General features: G+C 35.4%; 2 protein-coding genes across 7 annotated transcripts in view; one reads left to right on the top strand and one right to left on the bottom strand.

The window, feature by feature from the left end:
• Positions 1 to 2052, bottom strand: part of LOC111874783 (putative inositol monophosphatase 3) — a 14947-nt gene extending 12895 nt beyond the window's left edge. The window contains exons 1-2 of the mRNA XM_023870568.2: positions 1453 to 2052; positions 1064 to 1229 (exon numbers count right to left, since the gene is read on the bottom strand). Of these exons, the coding sequence (XP_023726336.1) occupies positions 1064 to 1229; positions 1453 to 1797 (511 nt within the window). The 5' untranslated portion in view covers positions 1798 to 2052. The remainder of the gene's footprint in view (positions 1 to 1063; positions 1230 to 1452) is intronic.
• Positions 1 to 12077, top strand: part of LOC111874785 (ubiquitin-conjugating enzyme E2 W) — a 47072-nt gene extending 34995 nt beyond the window's left edge. For all 6 annotated transcript variants that reach the window (XM_033755590.1, XM_023870574.2, XM_033755591.1 and 3 more), the window contains 6 exons: positions 2059 to 2120; positions 8389 to 8480; positions 9386 to 9488; positions 9653 to 9808; positions 10673 to 10748; positions 11642 to 12077. In XM_033755590.1, coding sequence (XP_033611481.1) covers positions 2059 to 2120; positions 8389 to 8480; positions 9386 to 9488; positions 9653 to 9808; positions 10673 to 10748; positions 11642 to 11655 — 503 coding nt within the window. In that variant the 3' untranslated portion in view covers positions 11656 to 12077. The remainder of the gene's footprint in view (positions 1 to 2058; positions 2121 to 8388; positions 8481 to 9385; positions 9489 to 9652; positions 9809 to 10672; positions 10749 to 11641) is intronic.
• The last annotated feature ends 223 nt before the right edge of the window (positions 12078 to 12300 follow it).

The raw sequence follows: 12300 nt of genomic DNA, 5'->3' as shown, positions 1-12300 counted from the left end.
CTGTCCGTGGCTCTTTTCAATTCATTCCTCAGTCTCCTGTATTTCCTCCTGCCTTCTTCATTGTTGACATTCTTCCATTTCCTTCGCTCCTCCATTTTACTCATCATCTCCTGTGTAACCCATGGTTTTCTTGCTATCTTCTCAACTTTACCAACCAAATCACTGACAGTATGTAATCTAGTATCTAATGTCATAAGCCTTTGTTAAATCAAAGTAAATACCCACTGGTAGTAATTTATCCAAAGCTTCTTGTATCTTCCTGAGAAACGACTGACACACTGATATTGTTGATTTATCTTTTTGGAATCCATATTGTTTTTCAGTTAATATTTTAAATTTAGCTGTAAAATGAGTACCAGGAATTAATTAAGTGTTTGTCCTGGGGAGAAAAGTGCGGCCGGCGCGTAAGGCTGACAACCTTGCCGCCATCTTTGAGCCGATTGTCAAGGTAATGTGGGACCCTTAACGTCTCACAACCCTATAGGCCTTCACGACCTGTTACGGGGATAGCTTTACTTTTTTACTTTTTACTTTAAAGGACACAAGTCTATTGTATACTATTTTTTCCAAGATCTTTGAGAATACTGATAGCACCAATATAGGTCTATAGTTACTCGCTTCATGTTTGTTTCCTCTTTTATAAACTGGCTTGATCTTTGCAATTTTCAATAAATCAGGGAAAAACCCTTGATTTATTGATTCATTAAATATAAAATTGAGTGTTTTTTTTATACTTGAGATTCATGTTTTATAAGAAAATCTGGGATTCCATCAGCTCCCGCTGAGGCTTTGCCCTTTAATTTAGATGCTTCTATGACAATTTCTTCTTCTGAGATGGCCAAAAATACATTGAATTTGGGTTTCCCATTACAACTTTTTTTAATGATATTTCTTTGGTCTTTTTGCATATAAAACTGCACAATTAAAAGATAATGTTTTTAAGTGAAATAAAACATTGCATCAGTGATGTGTTGTTTACAGAAGCTGCAGCTCTAGAACAAGCTACCTCCTCCAACAACAATGAAAACACCATATATTCAAAATGCAACCCATTTGAATTCACCTGTGAACTCTTTTGTTGCATCCAAAGGGTCAATCCATACTGTGACATCCTCTGCTGGCACAAACTGATCATCCAGTGGGCTCAGGTTATCAGTGCCATCTGAATTGTCCTCCAGATGGGATAAAATTTTACAGTCATCTTCCTTTATACCTTCCTCTGAAATTACCTGTGAACATGAAACAGGTCTGTTTACAAATTCAGAACTTGTTTCCCTGTGGTTTTACTGCACATTGCAGTACTGCAGAATACAGATTGGACCTCTATAACACATAATGGATCCCACAATTCTTTCTTCATGGTTTGGTTGTGTTGGGATTGTTTTATTAGATCTGGATAGCTGAGGTTGGGGATTTCAGGCCGTATACCGCGCATTTACCGACTTGACTTACTTTGATCTTTGGAAAAGAATGGATGAAGCTGTAGTACATAACACAATGGGAATTGTAGTCTGCTTTCGTCACTGGATCGTTTACCCCTTCCTTCGTTTTACCTTTGCTTCTTTCGCCATTATTAGATTTATTTCTTACGGCAGCAATTTCTTTTCCTCCTTTTATTGCAACTTCAACGGCAGCAACCAATAAGCTTTTTAAATTTACAGAGCCAGTATTCTTTCCTGGTTCTGTTTTTAGGCTTTCCATGCCATTAGAGTTTATATACAGCACTAATAGGCAACATGCTCCAATTATTATGCAGACGCCCATTCGGTTTAGACGTACGGTACCACCAAAATTCATTTCGGAATTCGAATTTATTACAAATAGTTAACTGTCAACATTTACATTGACATTTTTTGACTGTCAAACCGGCTACCTGTCACAGATATTTACGGTTGCTTACATTATTTACTTTGTGCGCTTTACTACCTGTACGAATTAAGTAACGCTTAACAATTTTACGTTGAAAATCAATCTTATTTTGTAATTTACGTACGAACTTCTAACATACCAAATATATTAACCACAACACTACGACGCTCACTACTCCTTTGTTTCTAGTTCTAGATGCTGCCAGCCAGCTGGCCGGTAGGAAAATTATGGCGTCGATGTCACCGTCTGAGGTGAGTGTAAATTTGATCTTTTTAAATTTTACGTTGGCTTGCCCTCTGTTGTTATGTGCTTATATATTTATAACTAATATGGGAATAGCAATAAAGAATTATTTCATTTTAAATAGCTTGTTTATAGAACATTAAACTATCAGACGTTTAATTGATACAAGAGTCTTCATGTTTAATGGTTCAAAAGGAAAGTTGTATTTACATTGGGTGGATAGAAATGGAATGTGAGGTTATATTTGTGGCTTTTTGTTTTGTAGTTGCCTAGTACTGCGGAATATTTTGAAATGCGATGCCATCACTTAGTGTTAAATATACATTGGGAAAGCTTTTATGCCCATATGTATATATTTTCTTGAACCCCTCGAATCTTGGAGTGTCAGAATTTTGAAAGTGGTTTTGAGGTAAGGGTGAGGGTCATTTAACAGCGCTTACAGTATCTTGAACGTATAGCGCCTATCGGAATATGACTTCATGCAGTCTTTAATTCTAACCGAGCTAATTAAGTGGAAATAAAATTATAGGGAGTCCAGTATATTTTGGCAGTTATTTTCTGACCTATTCATATTCATATTTATTTGCATTCATACTGTTACAGCTGCAACACTTGAACAAGTCAACTCACTAAATACATCATTGTTAAAAGCTCTAAAATCCTAAAATGTATTAGACTAAAAATAAAACTGTACTTGCCTTACAACATCACTAAAAATTTTAAAAATATAACAATTACTACTACAATTCCCTTTTCTTCTTCTTCTTCTTCTTCTTCTTCTTCTTCTTCTTCTTTTNTGCTATGCTTCCTCATGTCCCTGTTGAAGAAACTCATTCAATGTATAGAAAGGACGATCAAATAAAAATAATTTTAATTTATGTTTAAATTCGTTACATCCCTTTGACTTTTTAACTTCCAAAGGAAGTATATTATATAATTTAATGCCCACATTAATAACACTTTTCTTAAAAACTGATGTGTTACATTGTTGTACATGAAGATCATCTTTCCTCCTAGTATTATACTCGTATAAATCAGTATTTCTCGTAGTGTATATATTATATCTCTTAAAATAACACAACACCTCTATGATGTACAAGGACGTAATAGTTAAAATCTTCAATTCTTTAAATAAAGGTCTGCATGACACTCTGTTATTTACACCTTTGATGAAATGAAGCATCCTTTTTTGTATTTTAAAGACTTTAATACTTTCATTTTCTCCTCCCCAAAAAATCAACCCATAACTTACCAACGATTGAAATTTGGCAAAGTATATATTCCTGAGTATATGTAAACTTACCTCATCTTTCAAAGATTTAATAATATAACATACCTTATTCAATTTTGAACACAAGGACTGAATATGTACACTCCATTTGAGATTTTGAGTTATATTAATACCTAAAAATCTAAACTGAGATGTATACTTAATTTTTATATTATTAAAAATAATATCTGGCCCTGAGATGTCATGCGGTTTCTTTAACTGGAATAACATAGCTTTAGTCTTATCATTATTTATAATCATATTGTTTTTTGAAAACCAAGATTCCAGTTGGATCATAATTCTCTTTATTTTATCTTGAAGGATGCTTTTATCTTTATCAATAACCAATATATTTGTATCGTCTGCAAAGAGAACAACCTCCCCATTTGTTATATGTTGGGGTAAATCATTTATGTATAAAAGAAACAAAAGCGGGCCCAATGTAGACCCTTGCGGTATTCCAAATTTTGTATTCCTCCTTATCGAACTAAACCGATTTCTCAAGTACTTACTATCATTAGATGTTATTTCAACATACTGAGAACGCATTTTCAGATAGGATTTTAACCAATCATTAATTTTTCCTCTTATTCCATAATGATCAAGTTTTTCTAGCAGAATATCATGATCTATAACATCATACGCTTTTGAAAGATCGAAAAATATACCAACTGCAGTTAACCTCCTATCCAGAGCTTCCTGTATATTACCAATAAATGTCTGACACGCCGATATAGTCGACTTATTTTTTTGAAACCCATACTGATTTACCGTTAAAATCTTAAATTTACTAATAAAAGATACCAGTCTATTATACACTATTTTTTCTAAGATTTTAGAGAATATTGATATAACCGATATAGGTCTATAGTTACTAATTTCTTGTCTATTACCCTTCTTAAAGACCGGTCTAATTTTAGCTATTTTCAAAAGATCAGGAAATACCCCTTGATTTATAGATTCATTAAATATAAACCTAAGAGGTTTTTTTATACATGTAACGCATGCTTTTACTAAAAAATCTGGGACTTCATCTACCCCTGAAGAGGCTTTTCCTTTCAATTTAGATGTTACTGAGACTATTTCTTCTTCAGAAGTTGGAAAAAAATACATAGACTTTGAATTGTCTACTACGACTTTTTGTACTGATCTTCCACTACCTTTACTCCTATTCTTTTCCACTAGTTCTTCTACCTTGTCAATAAAATAGGAATTCAAAGTATCTGCCACCTTCTGCGGGTGATATATCATCTTTGAATTAATTTGTAACCAAATATCCTGATTAGTTTTCCCTGATTTTCCCATTTTTTTATTAATAATTTGCCACATCACTTTATTTGGGTTAGCAGCATTTACTATCTGTCTGTCATTATGTCTTTTTTTAGCTTCTGAAATAACTCGTTTATAAATTTTATGATATCTATTAATATACCCCAGCGCATTCCTTGAAAGTGACATCCTTTGTTTCAATTTATTTAAAAACCGCATTTTTTGACAGGAAACCTTTATTCCTCTGGATATCCATGCATTATTCTTGTTGTTTTTCTTCATTATTAGTTTCACTGGAAATACTCTATTAAAATGATATAAAAACTTATTTATAAATAATTTATAAAGTTCATTTACATTCTTCTCCATATAAATTTCCTCCCATGATTCATTATTTAAGATATCTATGAACTTATCTACATTCTCTTTAGAGTATTTTCTTTGCAAGACCTTTTTTAAATCAACCTTATGTAAGTCTACATACACCTTTAGAATCTGAGCCAAATGGTCTGAAAAACCCAAGTCTACAACCTTCTATTATTTCATTATCGCCATATGGGTCAGTGTATTACAGAATTGCTCTACACTGTGTACATTTTGCTTAAACGAATGTAAAGAACGTTGTGCACAATATTTTCCATACATAATATTGTATCTTGCTATCATGCAGGATGAAGTGTTATACATTAGAAATATTGTTTGTAAATAGTTATATGTCATAGCTGTAATAAGATGACCAGGTCCATTAGAATGATTTGCATTTGCCCTAGTAAATGTAATTGAACCCCACATTAGTTGCATGTGGGATGGGTTAATAGGATACTGGTGTTGGTTTATGGATATGCCTGTGCAGCATTGAGACCAGTTACATATCCTTCTACTTGCTTAATCTTGTGCCATGGTTATACTGCTGGCATATCTGTAGTTGTAAAAGTGCAGTTAATCTTTTCTTCTAACTTGGAACTGAAATTTGTATTTGATGGTAACTTAGTTTAATTTTAGGGCCGCACCATAGCTCAAGCGGTTAGTCGCTGGATTCCCACCGCGGTGGCTGGGGTTCGATCCCGTGTCTGTTAAAGTGGGATTTGTGGTGGACAAAGTGGCAGTGAGGCAGGTTTTCTCCAAGTACTTTGGTTTCCCCTGCCAATCTTCATTCCACCAATTGCTCCACAATCACCCTCACCTATCATCTGGGGCTGGTAGAATAGGCCAGAAGTGGGTGCACTACAAGGGACTTAGTCCCACCTCACTAGCAATAAGAAAAAATAGTTTAATTTAATCTTTTATATTTGTGTTGACTGTAGTATGTATAACTAAGACAAATTCTGTGACAAGTTTGATGATAAATGTTGATGTATTGGTACATATACTAAGGAGATCTAAATACATGAATGTATGAGGGGTAGGCCTTCTCGGCCCTTGCACCGCGACCTACAGTGGTCTGTTGTGCTTATCTAAATACATAGGCAGTACATTATTAAATAATTGTTTATTTCATATTTTTGGTTTTTGTTGTTAGTTGGTATAGCTCACGGACTGTAGTGATATCACATGATGGATAACTGGATAATTGAGTTTCCATTGCTAGTGGGGACGGAGCTTTTGCTCTTCACTACCACTTACAGGTGGACAAACAAAAAATTTGCTTACAAATTTGCATTAAAGCCATTTAAGATTAATTTTACTAATTGTCATAATGCATTCAGTATGCAATACATTTGTAATTAATTTTGATTTTTTGTATTAATATTTGCTAGGTTTCATTCCCTTTTTGGGGGGGGGGGAGCAGATGCCTGGTTACCCTGCCCCCAAAATTGGCACTCATTGTACTCTGTATGGTCTCCTTTGAAGTACTCAGAAACAAACTATGAGACAAAATGAGGAACAATGGGTATCCAGAACTTTTAACAACAGTTGAAGGAATGTATGAAGATAACAGCTGTCTGCATATACTAGACAGTCATTAATTTCAGGATCAGAAGTGACAAACCAGTGCGTAAGACATGGCTGTCCTGTGTCTTGCCACTTTTTAATACATATGTATTGATGCAGCCACTTATGATTAGCAGATTCAGCTAATGTCAGATAGGCTCAGCAGTTTTAAACACAATCTTATTTATAAGTACTGTGTTTTTGGACATTATCCATCATCTTGTCTATTTTTTAAAAAAGTCTATTTCTTTTTTTTTTAATTAGTTTATTTTTTTTTACAAGACAAGATGATGGATAATTTCCAAAAACATAGTACTTGTAGCAATTTACCATTGTCACAGACTTTTAGAACAATCTTATTTGATGATCACAAAGTCATATTTTTATAATCTGTGTATGATTTAAAACCGACTAGTCATCGGTTGCAGATCATAACAGATAGCTGTAATCAGGAACTTCAACATTAAGAAAAGTTGCAGCTTTTCAAAGTAAATGCCCAGTTAAATAAAAATTGTAATAAATTATGTAACAATTGAACAAGTTCTGAACTTTAATTGCCTGGGCTGTTGCATATCATACAACTGTGACAAGTAACTTGAACAGAAGATTTCAGCACATGTGGAATAATACAAGGCATGCTAAAACGAAAACTATAGCGGATACACAGATTAAATTTTTTAAGATAAGAGCTGCAGTCCTTCTGTATAGCAGAGAAAACTTGACTCTGAATAGATCTGAAAGGAAGAAAATGAAACAGCAAAAATGCATGTTTTAAGCCATGTGTCTGGATATACATTCATAGACCTTGTATGCAATATAGCAATATGCAAAGTGTTACAAATATACGCTTCAGAAGAAACAATTCAAGGTTACAAAAAGAAATGGCATAATCATATTTTGGGGGCACACAGTAGTGTAGTTTGTTGAGGGGCTATGCTACAATCTGGAAGGTCGCGGTTTCAAGTCCCGATGAGGTCATTGGATTTTTTCAATTGATCTAATCCTTCCAGGCACACTATGGCCCTGGGATTCTCAAGTTTCCTGGGGAGTAAAGCGTGGCCAGTGCATAAGGCTGACAACCTTACCACCATATTTGATCCTGTTGTCTAGATAATGTGGGACCCACAACGTCTCACAACCATATGGGCCTTCACCGCCTGGTACAGCGATAGCTTTACTCTTATCTACTTTTTATAATCACATTTTTAATGGACTCTTTAAGATTGGCCAAAGAAGTTAAGAATTTTCAATGAGATGAACGAAAACACATCTTTTTGACAGAACAGGCTAATAAAAGTCTACTTTGAAGTGCATGATGATGGTGATACATTTTTATTTTTAACAGTGTAACNAACAGATCCAGTTTCTGAAACGTCGTGTTTTTATTTGTTATCTTAAAAACCAGGACGATGGATAAAGTCCAAAATCCCAACATATCAGTGTGTTATACACCATCGTCAGAATCCTATAGTAACTAAGTGTAACTTCTGTGCTGCTGTTTTTATGAAGCAAATAATTATGCATTTTGTCATAACATGAATTTTTTCAGCTCAGTTTAAATCATCCCAATTTACTTCTCCTAGACCCCTTTTGGTATTTGAAGTTCCCACAGTAGTGATTATGAAGAAATCTGTCTTCTGGGTTATAATACTGTAGTTCATTGAAAGTCTGCCAATGTTTCAGAAAAATATCTTGAGGGTTTCGAATAAGCCAAGCAAGAACCCAGCATGAAGCAAGCAGCAAGCATGGAAGTATTTCAACATAACTTAACGTTACTTACATTTCTGTCACATTATTTGTTACAGCGACGCCTACAGAAAGAGCTCATGTCATTGATGAAGGAACCTCCACCAGGTGTTACTGTAGATGCTGAAGGTGCTGGGCAAAACCTCACACAGTAAGTAGTACCAATATAGCAGCATGATGGATGCCTTTATATTTCTCTTTTCCTATATTTGCCTTCTTTTTGTTGCGGTTTTCCCATTTTCTTACTGTACCATTCATATGACTGGAAACATCTGCATTCTAGTAATTTCATAAATATCAGTAGGAACTTGAAATTGTGTATGATGAGGGGGGGCTTTGAGAAACTGATTTAGCTTTCATTCAGAATTGTTTTAGGAAGATGGAAAGGTAACACCACAAAATGTTTTAGTTTCTTGATAACTAATGAATAATTGTCACTTATTTCTATTTATGTATCTATGGCTCTACAGCCCTTGTGGACCTTGGCAGCTTTTCAGTTTCTTGATCTATACACAGTCGGTAGGACTCCTTGGATGGGGGATCACCACATCACAAGGCAGCTACCAACATAGAAAACAACATGAACACAGAATAAACACACACAGACACCCATGCCTTAGGCTGCATGACAACGGTGATTGGCAGATTTGTCACTTGATAAGATCTAAAAACTTTTGATTATGGTATATTAATATAATGATTGTGTTTTATACAGTGTCCATCGTCTTTTTCTTTTAACATTTTGGAGACTAGACTGTGTCTCCATCCTCAGCTAAGAGCATACTCAATTGGGCCCAACTGGATAGGTTTTTTCCTGAAGATGGAGACAGAATCTAGTCTCTCAAAAATTATGTTTTAAATAAAAAAAGGATGTTGGAATAACAAAAAACACAATAGTTGAATTGTCACTTGACATGTCATTTTTATGTAATGGTATATTTTAAACATCTAGCAGTATGGGTGACGTTAAAAGTTACAGTAAAACTCCTTCAGAACTATAAAACATAGCACACACCTGCTGTATGAGTTTTATGAACATTGTATTTCTTGTTGCAGGTGGATCATTCATATGGAGGGTGCTCAAGGAACTCTGTATGAAGGGGAGCAGTTCCAGCTACAATTTAAATTTAGTGCAAAGTATCCATTTGATTCACCAGAGGTCAGTTCAGTAATGATATTGCGTTTGTAACGTTATCTGTTGCATTACAGTTTAACTTAAATCTGTTTACCAATAGACAGCCATATTTACAGCATTGTAAGATTTTAGGCTACAAAAGAAGGTAGAATTTTGGTTCAAATTCAATTTGACTTTTATTGTTGTAGGTGACATTTATTGGTCCAAACATTCCAGTCCATCCCCATGTGTACAGCAATGGCCACATCTGCCTGTCAATCCTCACAGAGGATTGGTCACCTGCGCTCTCTGTCCAGTCGGTGTGCCTCAGTATTGTTTCTATGCTCAGCAGTTGTAAAGAGAAGGTATAATGCCAGTACATTTTTTGTTGGCATGCAATAAGTGCATAGCAGGGTATGAACAATAGCCCGGGCTCAAATTGTGCTGAGGCACTAGCACAGAAGTTAAGAAGAGCACCCAGTACCAGCGCAAAATATGTTGATAAGCAGTAAACAGGAAGTTGCACATAAAATCTAAATAATGAGAGGCAGAGTCTCAAAAAGTAACCGTATGCTGGAGTAGAATGTATAAATAATTTTGATGACTAATAGTAACTAGCATTAGCATTGAAATTGTAAAAAGTGACCATGTCTAATAGTATCAAGTTACTAGCAGAGAATTTGTAATTTTGCTGCCCTGAGGTGTTGGTGATTGTGGTGTCTTAAGTGCACTGGTTCTCACGGTTTCTGCTTCACAGTGTACACTATAGGCTCCTTAGCCTGTGTTGTTCTCTTAATGTGGAAGACCAAATTTTACACCCATACAAAACTATACACAGAATTGTAGTTTTTTGTTTAGCAAACATGTACAATATGTTCTAATGTTTCACATTATAATTGGAGTGTTTAAAATATTCTAGCTGCTTATGTCATTTGAAAAGGAAAAAATATTTGTCTTAAAATCTAGCTTTTTCTTCTGATAGTCTACATGTTCACATAAAATGACATTGCAGTTTTGAGAGGCACTTTCAAGGTTGGAGTTTGACCCGAAGAGAGTGAAGTACTGCCCCATGAAGAAATGTAGGTAAAACCTCACCATTAGATGTAGGTGAATGGTCAGGTTCATTCTCTGGCTGCTTTAGCAGAAGGATTGAGCCCTGGTACCCACTGCATACAAAGCTCTAGGACTGTTATCTCTTGTTTAACTAGTTAATTTTGCTTCTATTCCAGAAGAGGCCTCCTGACAACTCCTTCTATGTAAAAACCTGCAATAAAAATCCGAAGAAGACCAAATGGTGGTATCATGGTATGTATTATAAATACAGTGTAATGAGTTTGGTTGTATATGCAGCAAGACACAGAACCATCTCAGTAAGACTTCAATCTGAGTTCCTCATGATGTTCCACTTATCAATATTTTGGGGAGGTAGTTTGTCAGGAAGTACTTGCCACATAATGGAATATGAATAGTCGTTCTTATAGAGTCAATCATTTGAAATTAATTTATGACACGCCATCAAATTCCATTCATTTTTTTTTTATTTTAAAATTGTCGGGAATTTTGACACTTTACTGGAAATGATGGTTTGAGCGTGACAGAGGACCCCTTGTGGGTCATATTTATTTGTGTGCCTGACAAACCACCAGGTCCAATTTTATTCTGTTGTGTTGGGCTTGGTCTAACGGTAGACTTCAACATTATTCCTATATGTCATACTAATTCTGATGAAGGACTTGTGACAGTAGAGATGTTCTGTTATGAACAGGCTTGTTAGCTTGGTTTTGATACATGTGGCAGGCAGATATGCCATTTTTTCAGAGCAATAGTCTCCATTTGAGGTAAGTGAGTGACGCCAAGCTAAATTCTGTTATCTTTATGGTGAGTGGTTTTAAAGTATGTGCAGACCAATGGGAAGTAGCTGTTAGGAAGTGGTGCATGAATTATGGGACAAACCGTGCCTTCTCTGGTTTGTGAAACTCTGTAAGAAATTTATTGGATGCATGACTTGAATTTCATATGCATAGCTTTCCCAGTTATGATTCTTTCCATGTTTGTTCTCCCTGCAAAGGCTGTATTTCCCCCCCCCCCCATTTTTTTCATTTTTAGGAGTGCCAGTACCCTTACCCCAGTGAAACCTGAATAAGCAACTTTGAAAGCCTGAAGACCTGTCTGTGTAACATTGTGACTTTGTGTTTCAGATGACTCTGTATAGGACCAGCTGTGATTTAGTGAGTACAGACTTGGACAGTAGATCGGTCATTATGAAAGACGATCCACTTCTATGTTTCACACTTTATTCCACCCAAATTATTGTTTTGTGTGCAGAACGTCTCACTGTGTGGTGCATCGCAGTTGGCCAAAGAGGAACATATCCAGTGCCTGTATATTGATGTGTAAATATCAGAATGATGATTCTACTAATTTATATTGTAATTAACCTTTTAATTTCCTTGACAAAGAAATTTGTGGTGAAGATTTAATTGCAGTGCTGCAAGGCTTTTCTTTGATGTCTGTGGTCAGATGTATATAAGTTCTGCATTTATTCCAACAAATAGCAGCTAGGTTATGTGACATTTCATGTACAGCTGTGGACAGGTTTAGGCACCACATTCCAATAAAAACAATTACAGTGTAGAAAATGTACCATTTTTCCTTGCCCTGGATGTATCCTCATGTTACCACAATTACAACATAAACTCTCACTTGCTGAGGTAAATGGGACCAGACAATTAATGTGCATACAAGGTCAGTTTATTGTGATATCTCCCTGTAAAACTGTGGTTGTAGTCCTTTTATCACTCAGTCCATTCCTTGTATCAGAAATATGTTACCATACTCCCCCCCCCTTACCCCCAAT

Source organism: Cryptotermes secundus, unplaced genomic scaffold (assembly GCF_002891405.2).
Source record: "Cryptotermes secundus unplaced genomic scaffold, Csec_1.0 scaffold955, whole genome shotgun sequence".
NCBI classification, from domain to species: domain Eukaryota; kingdom Metazoa; phylum Arthropoda; class Insecta; order Blattodea; family Kalotermitidae; genus Cryptotermes; species Cryptotermes secundus.
This window is presented reverse-complemented; position numbering and strand designations above follow the sequence as displayed.